This window comes from Streptopelia decaocto, assembly GCF_964273445.1.
Source record: "Streptopelia decaocto genome assembly, chromosome: 11".
In the NCBI taxonomy this organism is placed as follows: domain Eukaryota; kingdom Metazoa; phylum Chordata; class Aves; order Columbiformes; family Columbidae; genus Streptopelia; species Streptopelia decaocto.
The window spans coordinates 3,410,038-3,427,046 of NC_138666.1; the positions used below are offsets into that span (position 1 = coordinate 3,410,038).

The 17,009-nt window shown below is 36.9% G+C and overlaps 1 protein-coding gene across 4 annotated transcripts in view; it reads right to left on the reverse strand.

The window, feature by feature from the left end:
- Positions 1–4,016: 4,016 nt before the first annotated feature.
- Positions 4,017–17,009, reverse strand: part of RPGRIP1L (RPGRIP1 like) — a 72,541-nt gene continuing 59,548 nt past the window's right edge. For all 4 annotated transcript variants that reach the window (XM_082062357.1, XM_082062359.1, XM_082062356.1 and 1 more), the window contains exons 24-26: positions 15,285–15,369; positions 8,393–8,526; positions 4,017–6,531 (exon numbers count right to left, since the gene is read on the reverse strand). In XM_082062357.1, coding sequence (XP_081918483.1) covers positions 6,419–6,531; positions 8,393–8,526; positions 15,285–15,369 — 332 coding nt within the window. In that variant the 3' untranslated portion in view covers positions 4,017–6,418. The remainder of the gene's footprint in view (positions 6,532–8,392; positions 8,527–15,284; positions 15,370–17,009) is intronic.

Below are 17,009 nucleotides of genomic sequence, written 5' to 3' on the forward strand. Positions count from 1 at the left end.
AGGTGATGGGCACTGATGTGTACAATCAGTTTAAATACAACAAAACAGCCACAAGTAGTTACGTTTCTTCTCAATTCTAAAGCCTCATTTCCTCATGTGGCATGCATAAAGATAGAAGGGAAGCTTCTAGAAAAGGCTAATTAATTCATAGAATACCAGGCTGGAAGGGACCACAAGGATCGTCTGGTCCAACCTTTCTTGGCAAAAGCCCAGTCTAGACAAGCTGTCCCAGCACTTGGTCCAGCTGAATCTTAGAAGTGTCCAATGTTGGGGAATCCACCATTTCCCTGGGGAGATTATTCCAATGGCTGATTGTTCTCATTGTGAAAGATTTCCCTCTCATGTTCAATTTCATGTCTTGTTTCAATAAAAGCCTCTATTTCACCAATATCCCAAATGCTCTTATCTGGCACCTTTTCAAGGATTCCTTCTGCTGGGAGGAAACCTTTGGGGACATGGTGGGGCTGGACAAGGTGACCTCCAGAGGTCCTCTCCAGCCTCAACCCTTCTGTGATCCCAGGATTTTGGGGGCAGAGCTCTCTGGTTACAAAGAAGATACCTGAAGTTCACTAAGGAACTTCCAACAGGAAAGAAATTCTAACAGACAGTATCCACATATGGAAATACCCAGATCACTGCCCCCTTAACTATAAATGAAGTCTATATCCCAAGAGCTTAATCTTTTTGTTCTACACCCTTCTGTGCTGTTTTTTTTCTGTCACCATTGCAACTTGCTCAAAGATCGTTAAAGTTTACAACCAACCAGGTGCAAGAATTAAGGCCATGGACCTGATACGATGGGGACTTCCCACTTACTGAAGTGCAAGTCAAACACAAAAAGTGTTTTGATTTATAGCATCTAAGGAGTTCTTGTCAATTTTTCCCAAAGCTTTTCTACACATTGATTTAAAAACAACCCTCACCTTTAGTAGAAAAGTCTTCCTTCCCCTTACCTGCTGTAGCAAGACTGTTCCCCAGGGAATGACAAAAATGGAGAAATAGCAAGTGTTGCACCCTACAGACTTGCTAACAGTCAACTTCTGTGCTCTCCCTGAACAGGCCAACTCAAAAAGAGATATTTAACACAGCTACAGTAACAGCGCTTCCCACAACACGTTTGCTGCTGTTGGATCCAGTGACTGCCGCACAGGGGCTGTGCTACAGGCCCCTGTCCTATCTGTCTGATTTGTGGGTGGAAATGTAATCCCTCATTATTCTCACAAACTTTGGCAAAAAGCTCTGTTACTCTGAGCAGATAGCTGTAAATTCCATTCTAAAATAAATTACAAGTTACACTAACTTGCTTGACTTAAATATAGATAGGCTACGGAAATCCCACATGTATTCTTGCACAGGTTATATTTACTACATGCTGATACACAACCGGTATTGCTTTATAAACAGTTCCATTTTTGTGTATTTCATCTAAGATGTAAATTATACCATTGATATTACCAACCTATTGGAAAGTTTCCAAATGGGTGTGGTTTGGGTATGCAGCAATAAATGCTGATTACAGAGGAAAGAAGCTTAAAGAATGTTTCCTAAATGTAGAAAGACTTTCTGTATGTTCTCTTCTTAAGTTTGCTGTGTTTTATTACTATCAGTGTACTGTGTGTTTGGAGTCAGGTGCTGTTTGGAGTTTCCTTCTTTCATTTCTCTGGGAAAATTGCCCTGTATATGGTAACACACTTTCAATTTTTCATTATCACTGAAGTCAAATGCTATCAGCAACTGTAGCTATTTATATTTACAAGCAGGTAATCAGAATAGTCACTCATTGCATGATAGTTCTTCAAGCAAAAGAAACTTCACTTTATTGATTTTAATTTTTTGATAGTAGAAGGACCGCATTTTTCCAATAGTTCTTCAGGGCAAGTTCAGCTCTTGCAGCTTTAATGCACATGGAAATAATTTTGCATTCAACAAGAATGACAGTTTGTCTAAATAGGAAATATATTATTTTCCAAATCCCCAAAATCTTAAGTCATGTGCAAGACATGTCTGGCACTGTTGCAGCTATTAATGTTGGACTACTGAAGTAAGGAATATTTTGATACAGAGAATGGGTGTGGACAGAGGTGCCAGGTTTTATATCCCTGTTTCTCACAGCTCAGGGAATACCGTTTCTTTGTAAATCTAAAATGTGTTAAGTATTCATGAATGAAAGTCATGAAGAATATAGTTTCAATGGGAACCTGGTCTTGTTCGATTTATCTGCTTTTCTTACTCTTAAAGTAATCTAAGCCTAATATAACAAAACCGGGAATAAACCACAGTAAATTGGAAAACATTTTACTACTGAAATATATAGAAAAATTATCTGAGCAAGTTGCAGTAACAGCTACTTTTTGTCAGTTGCTTCACAAAACTGGATAGAAATTGGACTGATTCAGCAAGGACTTCAGAATAAGAAAAGCTTTTAAATACCTCTAAAGCCCACAGATGCACACATTTAGAAGGAGTTTGGTGCTTATGAATGAAGTCTGAAGTCTCTATGTTCATGTGACTTTGAAGGTCACATCTTGTGAATGCTAAGATAATATTATAACAAAAACCAAAACAGAGGTCAAACTCTTCCCTTGATAAATTATTCTGATGAAATCAAGTTCTTCAAAAGTTATCTCAACCCATTTTAAAAGATGCAAAGAGAATTAAAATTTGCCATCAATAGCAGAAAGGAACTAACAACCAGCACACAGCAGTACACCTGTACCATACTGTGCCAAAAGCAAATTTTTATCACATGCATACAAAAGCATCAACTTGAACTTACGTTCTGCAATTATTTTCATACAGGCAACATAATGCATTCAATTCATTATTAGTTGCAGGATCTAGTTCAATTACCAAGACCCGTATCAAACAGTCATGCTAAGGAAGTCACTTGTGGAATATCTGGAAAAGCTGATGGATAAATCGTTGTCACCACCTGCAAGAAGACCTGTCTATCTAACTGCAATAGAAAATGCTTCTCTGGCTCCCAAACATGCAAAAAAGTTTGTTGCACCATTTTAAGTCTGTATTTGAATTTATTTCTCCGTTCTAATACAAAACAAGAAAACGAAATTTAACAGCTAATATCAAGTCTTGATATCTTTGGTGACTCCTTCAGTTATCATAATGTCTTATTATGCCTTTAAATAACAAAAAGCATTTTAAACCAATATTACTATTGACATAAATACTGATCCTCAATTGTAGATGTTCTGTGAGGCAAGTTATTATAATTTTTTGGTCATATTAGATCTACTCTTATAAGCCTATAATGAGATAAGCTGAGACAGTATGCAACAAAATTATCAGGTTCACATGGATATTACCTTGGTTCATGATGCTCTTATAACTTCAATCCCTAGGCTGTTATAACAGGTCAACAGCAACATTTAATAAATAATTCTTTTCTGAGCTGAACTTAAGCTTCCATCTTGACAAACATACCTGGGACACCTGGAGGATATCAGCTATTATGTTACATAAGATGATATCACAACAAAGCTATAAGATGTAACAATTAAAGGGAAAAGATTTAAAATAACAAAATTGACCATCTGACCTCACACAATTCACCTTGTGCAGGACTATTATTGCACCCAATTTACACCATAGAAAAAAATTATCTATTCCACAAAAATTAATTTAAACAAAAGTAACATTTCAAAACATGGTAGTACCCAGCATTGATAAGGCTCTTTTTTTTTTAAATGCAAAAAGGAATGTGCTTAATAACATATTGCACACAAAAAAGAGAATACTTTTTGCTTTAGGTTTTCTTTGAGCTATTCAGAGCTAAAATCAGGAGAAAATAGTGCTAGATTACATCTTCCACTTTCCCTGCACAGTCAGTACTTAGACTTGAGATTTAAGAGCATGTTGGAAATACAGACTACTTAATGCAAGAACAAAACTTTCCAGTATGTTCATATGTTTATGTTGCATAAGAAAATACAATCCATCTGTTGGAAAAGTCCTCACTGAATATTATATCTTAGTAATAAATACAAAGAGAAATCAAGGTGTTTTTTCTGTTTGTTTGGTTTGGTTTTGTTGTTTGGTTTTTTGTTTGTTTGTTTTTAATCCGACCCTGAGTAATAGCCTTACAAACAAATGGCTTTAGGAACCTGAGGCAAATTAGACATGTTAATGTTGGAGTCACTGAGAACAGTTAACACAATGTAACCAAATGTCAACTGGAATACTTTGCAGTAACTTACCAAAGAGGTCTGTGTTTAATGAATAGATGAATGCTTGGTTTCTAAGTTTTCAACTTCAGATGGCGAAGATTAAGTGCTAAGGGTGTTACTGTAAACGTTTAAGTGAGATGAACATCACTGATTTTCTAATTTTACCACATGGTTTATTTCAGAAGAAAACAAGCACCAGTTACATAGCTCTCCTGCAAGTCAGTAAACAGTCACACAAAAATAACTCAATGCAATTTGCTTCTTTGTTTATGCGCAGGATATTTAGTTTGGTTTGCAAAGTATTAGTAGAATAATAAGAACCTCCTGCCAGAATACCGCAACTAAATTTCTGAAAAGCCACTCAGTTAATCTCAGTGTTGAATCTAGCTGTTTCGAATTATTGTAATGTATAATAACAGTCTTACTGACAATATAGATGCACAGAGCCAAAAAAAGCTAGAAATGGGGGCCAAAACGATGAACTAAGCACCAGCCCAAAGGACAACAGCCATCTGGCCATTAAGTGAAGAATGGAGGGGTTTAGGAAGGCAGCTGGCTGTGGTCGGCACAGAGTTCCAGAGGAATGAAACGCTGCGAGGACCGGCAAAGTCTGGAGGAGAACAACTACTGGAGACGGTGCGTCCTAAAATGGAGTCATCCCTCGGTTCATGCTGGAATTCAGAGATTTCTGTGGTCAGAATATATTCATTCCATTGGCCTCATAATGTACATCAACAAATTAATATTGTATGGATGTCATTTCAAAGCCTACTGAAGACGAAGAGCCATTATTGAAGCCATTAGAGCACAGATGGTTCAAACTATATGCAGATATTCATACTTGCATTTTTGCATTATAGCTGTGTTTTTTTTTTCTGTTGAACTGTAATGAATTGTCTCATAATCTATTCCATCTTCTTGCCATTAGCAGGCTTTGAATGTTCACAAATAGGAGCAAAGAACTCATTTTCCAGAGCTTTAATCACACAAAGAGGGAATGCCTAATTCTCTAAATGAAATGGTCTGTGATCACTGAAGCAGAGATTTAATATATCACGGCAAATTAGGTAGATTTTAATAAATTACTTATCTCTCTGAATACTTTACATATGCTTATGAAGAAACATAGCCTGTTTGCAAACAGTGGAAATCCACAGCCTATAAAATCCTTTGAAGAAAACGACAAATAAAAAAGCAAATTAAAAAATGAAATGTATTATATCCTTCTTCTCAAGAGACAAACCTTTTGCAGCATTGATTCACAGCTCCATTAAAAATATCAATTAAATCCTTCACTGAGATTGGTTAAAAGCTGGAAAATTAACTTTCCGAGCTAGACGCTGGTTGTTCAGATACAGCAATTCACTGTATATGTTTGATGTAAGTTCTGAAAGTGACAAAAATCAAATGAAAACACACTTGCCTGTCCCCAGAGCGCACACGAGGTGAAGCAAAATCTGATACCGTATGGCTCCTTTTTGTGTTTTGACAGATGTTGGCTGAAAGTAAACCTTCTACTGTACTGTGCCTGCCCTCCCCCTATCTCAAATCATGATAATCATAAACAGCTGATTAGAATGTTAGGAGAAGGGTTAAACTTATTTAAAAAAAGGTTGCAGTAATTTAATAAGTCCTGCGACTAGCCTCATTTTTTATATTTAATTGATAGGAACTGCATGCATCAAAGAAAACACATACTGAGATTTAATGTGCATAAAATGGATATTAGCATTTTAAAGAGGCAGATTAACACATTAATCCAAGTAATTTTCATATATTGCTTTTAATAAAATCTTCACAGTATAAAATTCTTAATGAGGCTAATCACAGGCATTCCATTTAGCGGGGTGATTAGGGATAACATAAAAGTATTTTTAATCAGTTTTCTAAGGCGTATGGTTTTTTATTAAAAATTAAAAATTTGACTTGCATTTTTATTACTGTTTTATGTAGGAAAAAATCTTGAAAATGCAAATAAAGCACATCATTCAATCATGTAGGCATTAATTATTTAGAAGACGTTGTCCATTGTGGAGAGATTCTTAGCCTTAGGGGGAAAATATCAAAACAAACAGACTGAAAAGTATACAAAACTTTACAACTACAAATCAAGCATCCTTTTCCTATAAATTATACATTAAATATACCGTAAGAATTACACAGATCTCATCTTGAAGCGCTATCAAGTGTGTATTTACAGTGAGAGAAGGAACTTCTGGGGGCGAACTTCCCTTTCATGCCTCCGCGTCGTCCTCCCGCTCCTCGTTGATGGAGCGCAGTGCATGGAGAGCTTCCACCGTGACTTGGAGCTTCCCAATTACCGCACTAGTGTCCTGAGCGTTGGAAACTAGAAAGGAAACAGCAGAAAAACAGCGTTAGCAATTTCATTAAGGTTTGGTTTTGTTCTGATAATTTTCCGTAGTGTTTGGACAGATTAAAAGGCACCTAGCACATGTGAACAAAAGAGGTAAATAAATCAACAAGAAATCTTCCAGTTCAGGCACTGAGCCTACTGGAAACGGAGCACTATAAGAACTGGAATGTACATTAATAAAAGTACCACTGTCGGAGTTAACTTCAAAAGAAACTATCTGCAGGATAATTGCCTATATAAATTAACTATTTTTCACAACACATAAATATAGATGTTCCAAACTCTGTTAAAAGACATACACACATACTTATTAATACTTAAAAGTAAATAATATACCTATTAATGCACTTTCGACACTGCATGTCTGACTGGTCCAAATCAGCCTGGAAAGTTACTGGTATTTAAATAGTAAATAGTTTTTTCCAGTTGGTGCAATGCAAAATTATTTCAATTTTCAGCTTCTATATGTTGTAAAATAGCAAAGCGCAGGCAAAGATGATATTTCCCCTGGAGTGAACTATTTAACTACCTTCATCTTTGTGTATGTGGGTTTTAAAATAGTATTTAAAACTTATGTTTTAGAGAAACTAGCTAACGTGATTTAAAATTGCTCTGTTTTACAGTACCTAAGCAAGCCCAGAGGGCCACAATCTCTGCTGCTGTGATTCAAACCATGCTGCTAACAGCCAAAAATGAGGCTCTTTCCCAATCCTGCAGTAAAAGCAACGAGCCTGCCTAACATGACTCTAGAAGGAATTTGAATAAAAACAACTAATCTTGACAGAACTTCTTTTCAAAGCAAATTATATAGCAGACAAAAGGCAAGGTTATGTATTTACTCTATAAATCGGGACAAGTGCTTTGGGACATGCAGTGATACTGTAATGCTACAATTTCTGGGCTGCTGGGACAGCTCAGAAGGGGTTTGGATAAGGAAAAACATGGGATAAACCTTCCATAATTTCCTTCCTTGCTAGAGCTGTTCTAGGGCAGACTGGACACTGTTCTCAGAGATCCAACCACTTTGTAGATCCTTGGGCAAAGCACTCGGTGAACTGTCAACTTAAAGGGCAGACGTCAGGGGACATGATTCTTTACCACAATTGGGAAGGAGGATGGCGAGGAACAAGTAAGGACAAAAATGCGCCACTGCTAACAACCATGGGGAACGGGAAAGTCTACACAAGGAGAATGTTTTCCTTCAGCGTCTATGAAAGGACTGAGAAGCTTCTTGAGGCTTATTGGTGTCATAAAAACGCTGCTGTGAGAGCCAGGAAATGGAAGATTCCACCGCTCCTGCTCACCCCACCTTTCCCACATGAACCCAGTCATGGGCTGTGACAGAAGGATGCTCACTCAACTGGTACCTAACAAAGCCAGCAGTCTCTCCTATTGTCTCACACACAGGTTTCATATGGAGGACACAAGCTTGGGGTGCTCTTGGGGATATAACATAACTTCAAACAAGACATGCACATCAGCAATACAAAATTCAGACATAAATTTTAATAACAAAACATATATTTATAGTCTTACTAGAATGAAGCATGTTGTACAAACTAACGAACGGACACGTCCTGAAAGTTCTTAGGTTTTATAAACTAATTACTTTAAGTGGGGAATGCTGTTTGGTTTGGATTGTTTTTAAACAGATTTGAAGGGTAAACAATAGTACACGGATCTTAAAGGCTTTTGCCATTAATTATTAAAGAATTTATTATTGAAACAGTGTCAAACAATTACTTGCAGAGTAAAGCTTGCAGAACAAAGCAGAAATTCAAAAAATAATTTTTAGGTTACAAAAGGTTACAAGACAGTTATCTCTGAACCTTACCATCAATATCTTGCTCAATGACATCTCTTTGCTTCTGGAATATGTCCCTCAAACTGACATAAGCAAAACCAATATCTTCACATTCAAGATCCTGTTCATCTTCTGGGGGATCACTGACCACTGTAAATCGTAGGCTGAGCATTAAAAAAAAAAAAAAGATAGATATTTTACTTTCTAAAAGGGTGGAAAATTAAACAGAAAATAAAGCAAAAACCATGCTCTGTTTTACCAGTTAAGCATAAACCAAAACTCTTTATCAATCACATTCAACATTTTCCATAACAAAAATAGCCTGAGACCCTTCCCTTTCTTCTAAATCATGAAGGACAGGGAGGTTGTAACCACAGTTCTTGAGACTTGCAGATTTTTTCATTTATCTCCCTCTCCCCACCACCCTGGGGCTCAACTCTTGTTCATATGCCAGTGACAGGCAACATAGTCTAAGGATTAAAGACTTGTTCACATTTGAAAATTGGAAGTTCGTTTAGTTCAGCTGCTGAATGATCTGTTAAAATCACTTAATTTCTTTAGATTTACCTTCCATAGGTAAAAATCAAGATTGTATCTATGTACTTTGAAGCTTTTACAGGAAAACTCATTTGTATAAAATATCTCAAAACATAGCTGGGGTATTTTTATTTTATTTTTTTTTACTTTCTTGACTATACCATATTAATTGTTTGATGTGAAGGAAAAACAATTCCTAAGCAATAATATCACAAGCAATAAAATGGCTGAACCGTTTTGGTCGGAAAGGACCTTTAATATCATCAAGTCCAACCATTAACCTAGCACTGCCAAGTCCACCTCTAAACCATGTTCCCAACAACCTCATCCATGCAGGGAAGGTTTAGACTAAATATAGTAATATTTTGTTGTTTAAAACCCTTTAATACCATAAACTTCTTTTAAAAGTTCAATCACTTTAATTTAGACAGGCCACATAAGATCCATGTATGATTATTTCAGCTTTGGTGTGGAACATACTTATGAAGTAAAACTTCTCAGTTGTCCCCAATTCTGGTGCTTTATTTGCATAGTAGTCTTGGAACACGTGAACTGGATCCCTGTCTGGCTGGGCTAAACTAAACCGAAGATGTGCCCCAGGAGAACCTGTCCCTAATGCACCCCCCACTGCAACAGACATTCAGTCAGCAGGATCAACTACTACTCTGAATTCTCAAAATCATCCTAAAAATCTATGTACAGTGAATACCAGACCATTAGCAACAACTACTTTGCAGTAGAGATTCTCTGTTCTGCACCACTTGATAATTTAGTTCTAGCCTTAGTAAATTTTAAGCCATGTATTTTCTTGGCTTCACATTGAGTGGTATGGGAGATGTGAGATAAATAATTGAGCAAGACAAACCATATCAAACGTTTTCCTGATATCAGAAATACTAGCCATATTCAAAGAAGCAAGTATTTCCAAACACCAACTGTAAAATATTTAGCTGGAAGTTACTGAGAATTTTTACAGCTCATTTAGATAATTGAAGAGCATATTCTAGCCAAGAACACATTCCACAGAAAGAACAGGAACTTCAAGGCAGCTCTCTCCAAACAGTATCTTTCTAATGTTGTCTTGTGTACTCATTATTTAAAGTTGGACCTTACACAGAAATTTGTCCTGTGCTTGTTCTCTCAGACCAATACATCTTGTCTTTTATCTTCATTAATCTGTATCTAGTTTACACATAAGAAAACTACCTGTGAGTACAGCCTGGATACAAAGGCCTTTGAGTGTTTACTGTGCTGTCTAAACACAGGCTGTTTGTCCATCCCAGACATCTAAGCACAACAACTATACAAAATATTTGCATTTCTTCTGTGAACTTAAATTAGTCATTGCATCTAAGTATGGCTTTTCTTTTAAGCACATAATTCCAGTATTGTGCTGGAGCTGACTCAAGTTAGTGGCTTGTGCTGCGGCCAAAAACATTGAGACGACAAAATGACAGGAATTCAGAGCTAACTGCTCTTCGGTATGACTTTGCTATGTTGTTTAAACTGTGAATACTCACGAGCTTTACAGCCTAAAATGTTACAATAAGCATAATTCCAAATAAGTGAGAATCAAGCTGTGTAAAATCCAAGTCTACATGAATGGGTATCTTAGACAACACATAAAATCTTTCTAAAAGATGTTAAACATATAAAAACATACTGCAGTTGTTGCTAAGTTTATTTTTGTGCTTGACCCTTACTAACAAATATTTATGGTAGAAAATATATACACAAACATTTGTTTGTAACTAAAACCAGACACCTATTGAAAATATGCCGTTAAAAAAATACTCTCCGGAAGCAGAAAAGGAAAACTATCACAGCTATTTCCAAGAGCAGGTGGCTTGATGGAGTGTAATGGATCTAACTTAAGATCGTGGCACAGAGTTAAGCAGCAGCACAACTGCCAAACTCAATCAAAAAGAAATAAATACTTGGATGTGCGAGATAAATAACTTATAAAACTGCTGGGCATTGGGAGCAGATCTGTTTTGTTGTGATTCAGTGTCAATGTTTAACAAAATCAACTGGGGAAACAAGCTTAGCAGTTAAGACACCGACAGAAGAGGAGAAGATTAGTGCTGCATTAATTTTTATCACCTAAGGGTACCAACTACTACTAAAATTTTCACTAAAGCATGAACTAAAAGCAGGCCTAGTAACACTTGACCAGTTCCTTACAGCCAAAACGGAGAGTTGCTCTTACTGGTCCTCCTTGTGGTTCAAATCACATGCAAGTATTTCACATGAATACAGCAGGCTGCTCAGAACAACAGAACAGCACCTCTAACACCTCACAGTTCCAATATGCCTGAAGGATCATAACATTGGATTAAATCTTTGCTGCTAATCAGGAAGGAGGAGCTTTGAACTCTGGATCCCATGAGAATACTCCAACCAGGAGACTGCAAGAATGGTACCACAATCACTGGGAATTCTCTATTTATTAAAATATTATAAGTGCTTTACTTGTACTTTACATATGCTTTAACTTGTTTTCTTCATTTGCCAAAAATGGCAAGAGTTTTGTTTTCAGGTTGAACTGGCTAAAAAGACACAGTTTACCTCACCTTGGAACATAGTGCACATGAATAGACTCCTCACGCTGCTTCGGCACAGAGTGCACAATGTGCAGCTGGTGTCCCATCTTACCTTAACACTGCTGTAAGAAACTTTGATGGAAGTTGGAATATCAAATCCCTGCTAGGATCTCTTACATAAAGCTATCTATAGCGCTCCTCTCCCATATCTCTCTGTAGGAACCTAGACTTTCTCTCTAGCTCACTTCCACATTTCTGTAACACCAGGTATCAGTGCTCAGCCCTTGCAGGAATCCCATGGCTGCTGACAGAATAAGAAGAAATCTTGACATCCTGTTAAAGGTACTATGTGGGAAGATATTTGTTAGCCACTGCAAGAAAGACTAGAGAACTAAATGAAACTTGCCTGGTAATCAAGGCCCAAAAGGAAAGACGAAAATAACAATTGCCTTAAGCTGAAAATGTGCTTTAAAATGAAGCAGAAGAACCCGGACAAATATTTATTGTTGTTATTATAAGATTTAAAGGTGTTATCACCAGCAGCGAATTTAGAGTGCGTGGACAAAGCTGTCATGTAGGCAGATTTGATTCTAACTCTTTATTCCAGAGATCAGTAATTTTTAAGCAACAAGGAGAAAACTTCGTGTGGTAATTGAGCATATTAATGTGAAGCTAACGCCATACACGTGCTCTATATTCCCACGACATGGATGCATAGATTGTTACTTTGGAGAACGACGACTTCATACAGTCAATTTCTCAGAGTAACAATCATTTCCTACCATGAAATGATGCACCTGTCAGGAACCTCCTGCATAAACCTGTTCATTCTTGTTATCCCAGCGGGGTGACTGTTAGAAGAATGGATTCCTCCATTCTTCACATATGTCGCTTTTGACACTTGTCAGAGGAGTGTATACTCTACCACAGGTCTGCAAGCGCTGCAGGTACAACCTGGCATGAGAAATCAGGTACATTTCTCTATATAACCCAAATTTCTACACTCTTAAAATGCTGAAAGGCAACAGGGGAACACAAACAGTTTGAAAAATAAAAGCCAACTGTGACGAAGTTACAGTAAGTTAAATGAGCTGACAGAAATGCCACCTGTTATTAACTGATTTAAAGACTTGAACATATAGGTGAATAACTCTGGGGTTCAGATAATAAAATAATTATTTTGTATATTTTTTCTCCAAAGTTCTACAAATGTTAGTAAGCATAGCTTCCTACCATAAATAAGGAATGTAATTTGAATCCCTATTATACAGAAAAAGAAACAAAACAAAAAGGCTACCCATGTAACACAATACAGCTCTAAGAAGCAGCAAGTGTTCTGACAAAATTTTGATATGAGAGAGACATTGTCTGAAAACATAAAGACAAAGATGCTTCTCAAAAGAGAAGAACTATCCTTGGGGTGTGCAACAACTACTAAGCTAAACAGGATTTCAAACAGTCTTCTAGTCTCCTACTACCTCATGCTTGTGTGGAAGCAAAATCAACATTTCTAATAAACACAGTGATTCGATATAAAGAAATGAAATTGAAAGAAGAGAAAGATCAACTTTGTTTTGAAATCTTATCTTTTAATGAACAGTAAACCCCACTCCCAATAAATTTTAGATTGGATATTAGGAAAAATGTGTTCCCAGAAAAGGTTGTCAACCACAAGAACAGGCTGCCCAGGGCAGTGGTGGCATCACCATGCCTGGAGGGGTTGAACAGATGTGGAGATGAGGTTCTCAGGGACACGGGTAGTGGTGGACTTGGCTGTGTGACCTTAATGGTTGGACTTCATGACCTTAAAGATCTTTTCCAACCTACACGATTCTATGAAATAAATACACTTTCCCATATATATGCCATGTCAATCTACATTTATTTCTTTGTAAGTAGAGTATAAAGCTGTGAAATGCATTATTTTCAGGGCAAAGTTTGCTCCTGTGTCAACTATAGGATTAGGCTATAGTTGCAACTTTGGCTTAGCAATAATTTTATGTATTATATTTAACACCTGAGAATGTTTATCTTTTTTAAGGTACATTAATTGAAGTGGCTCTCCTTTAGGAAGAAAAAAATAGCACATGATGCATCTATTTATTTACGTTCCAATATGAACTAAATCATTACAAGTATCATTTCTAATAGCATTCATTGTGACAGGGAGAAAGTTCACCTAAGAACTTAATACATCACTTAATATACATAATATACTACCCATCCTATAACCTGGCATAGCACAAACACCAATGAAGTATCAGGCTAAACCATGTGCAGGCAATTTTCAATGATATTTATATCCTTGATAATTTGGTTTCCTGAGCTTTAAAGCATTAGTTTAGTTCAGTTCCTGTTTCAGCTGAAAAAGCTCTGATATTAGTTTGTAAGGCTGGTGATAGAAAACATGTGTTGAAGATATAACTAGGCCAGGTTTAAAATGCAAAGAGCTGAAAACATTTGGTGTAGAGGTAGAATCTTTCCATAAATTTTGTTTCTTGGTGGTCCTCTTGCTAAGATAAAGTGGGGAACTGGACTAGCGATGAACTCCCTGCCTTGCTATTTAGTCAATGCATAAGTGAAATCTCCCCACAGACCAAACAGACATACTGATACTTGCAGAAAACCTACCTAGTAACACAGAGGACAGTACCACGGTGGCATATGTAAAAGATGAATAATGCTTCTGTGGCAGTGAAAAAGCTCAAACCTCAGGTTTGTTAAATATCTAGTACAGATATCTAAGTATTTATGGGTGAAATAGCAGTCCACACACTAGCTGTTTTCCTTTTTTCCTCAGTATTATTACATTTTTAGTAGAACATGTGACCTGTTTTCCCAACTATATGGTAAAACAAGTCTTTCTGCTTGCTTATTAAGATTTTTTTTTTTAATTAAATCTCCAAACCTAAGAATGTTTCGGTATGATATTCCCATCCCAACAAGTAATCATTTCATGGTGTTCCTTGCTCCATTCCAGTAAAACCTGTTTTCTGGCCAAGACACGAAACTCAGCTTTAGAAAGGAAACAGAATGGAGATGACTCTCTTATTGCAGGGTGAATCTGTGATTTGTGAACAATTATGTATTTAAAAGATTTAAAAGTAACTCCTACACTTCAAATAAAATCAGCAGCTACTCTATGCTTCTGCAAATTAAATTAATCTTTACATTAACAGTTGTTCCATTTTAATGAAGGTTGACCTTCAAGAGGAAACAGAATCAAAGGATGTTATTCATTCTCTCAAAGCAATGCACATGCTATCTCAATCAAAAAAACTGAATAAGAACAAATTCATTATCATGAGCTTGGACAAACATAATTTCTACTCTTTCTCACATGTATACATATAATATTTGCCTGCTATGTCTATACATATATATATATAAGTTTTTGGAATTCTAGGACCAAGGAACACTTTCTGAAGCTTTTACACTCCTTTTAGTACTCTGAACTCAGAAAGCAACAGATGTATTACTCTACCATCAGGTACACATGAGATTTTCAAATTCATTATTGATAGAATGCTGATAGCAGAATCTTTCTTTTGCAAAATGAGTTTGTTAAAAAAAAAAAATAATCAACCCAATACACAGCACTAAAACAACATTAAGAGAGGCTGCAATATTCCATGCTGCACAAACCTACCCAGGGAAGAAATGCAGATTAGTCGCCACATCACAATGTAGGTATCATTCCTAGCTAAAGCAAGATTTTCTCTAATGAATTAGTCATCTATTAACTTCTCAGAGATACCTTCTCAATAAACTCAAACAACAAGACAAACCATAAATATTACTTACAAAGACCTTTTATAGAGTTTTTCAGCACTAACATGTACCTGCCACTATGTAGATCCGGCTTTAGAAGCATTGACTTGAGATACTCTCTTCTTGCACGATTATTTGCCTTATCCACGTGTATCACTGCAAAGCAAATAGGAATTAGCATCATTAGTTATCAATTGTTTGAGAAGAAAGTGTATGAGGAACCAAGAAAATGAACCATTTCTTCCCCTTGTCTTCCCTAGGGAAAAGCAACCATGTTAGAATCCAATTGGAAAGGCCACCTGATCCGCTGGCGTCACCGGCAGGTTGACGTGCACACCGTTACAAGACACTTGAGCAGCACCTACACAGCCACACAGCTGTCACCTGCTGTTGGTGGCAAGAGCACTCAGGATTTTAAAAGCCAGTGGTCTTTACTGCTTTGTATTTAAAGTGATTTACTGCATTTTCTTCCACTGAGGAAGCCAGTGATAATGATAATGTATGGCAGAGTGCTCGTCCTTTTTGACAGCCTCAGTAATTTAATCCTCCTCTCCTGCCATAATATTACAGTCAGAGAAACATCTAGACCAATAGACTGGGGAAAATCCACGGCCTGGGGAGCACGTGAGAATGCTCTAAAAACCCTTTAATTTCAAATACAAACATAAGGACCAGCTTTTAATTTTTTGTACTCTTAATATGACCCACAGTGAAAAAGAACCCCAGTTTGGAAATAAACAATAAAAGAAGGAGAAACAGAGTTTAAGAAGTTCTTTCAGAAGTTTTTGGGCATCTTATAGAAAGAAAGCAGCTTCTTTCTTGCACATGGCATGAGCCTAAAAGTATCAGTAAACCACTGTGAAATATTATAAAAATTCAGGATGCAAATGCTGAAAAATAGTATTAAAAGAATCACCTTTTTTTTTTAAAAAAAAAAAAAAAAGTAAGAAATGCACTTGAAAAAAATTTGCTAGGACAGTATTAGAACGAATATTACCCTCTGAGAAACAAACATAGCTCTAGGGAACATTTTTCATTTGTTTTTGAGGGAAGGAGGAGGAGCTAGAAATTTGTCTGTCTTTAAATTCCACCATCTTTAATATTCCCGTGCCTCACTCCCTTCTGGTTACTCCATCTCTGTACTCAAAAACACTCTTTTCCACTCTCCACACATTAAGTTTTCCTATGTACTGACCGGAATCTTTCACATATTTTGTAATCTTTTCTACTACCCCAAATAAACTTATTTGTATAAACAGAAATTATTAATTCTACCAAGGAGCGGAGAGTATTGGAATACAGGAGCACAAGAGAGTGATAAGAAGGCTCACATTAATTCCTTGCAGAGGCATTTATTGAAGTGCACCTCTCTATAAAAGCCCTTATAAAAAGCCCACTTTTCCAGAGCTACTGGTTCTCTGGTTTTCTCCAAAGGTGCTGCTCAGCTCTTACCTGGCCAGCAGAATCACTATTAGAAATTCCTGACTTTGAGAAATCGGCCAGTACATTTGGTATTTGAACCATTCAGTCAAAGGAATCTGCAATTTACCACCTTTTATCTCTACTAACAGAAAGCAAAGCGTTGGTGCTCTGTCTTGGAATCCTTAGTTTCCATCCACGACACCCTTCCTTTCTCAGCCAGGTTACAAGAAGCTGTTCCTGTTGGCTGCTCTTCTTTTGGGCATGTGGACGACTTTGCACATGTGCTGCTCTCATGGCCAAGTGTTCCCGGGGCCACTGCAGGAAGCACCGCGGAGGCAGCAGGGACACAGATGGACAGTCAGACAACTTCAAAG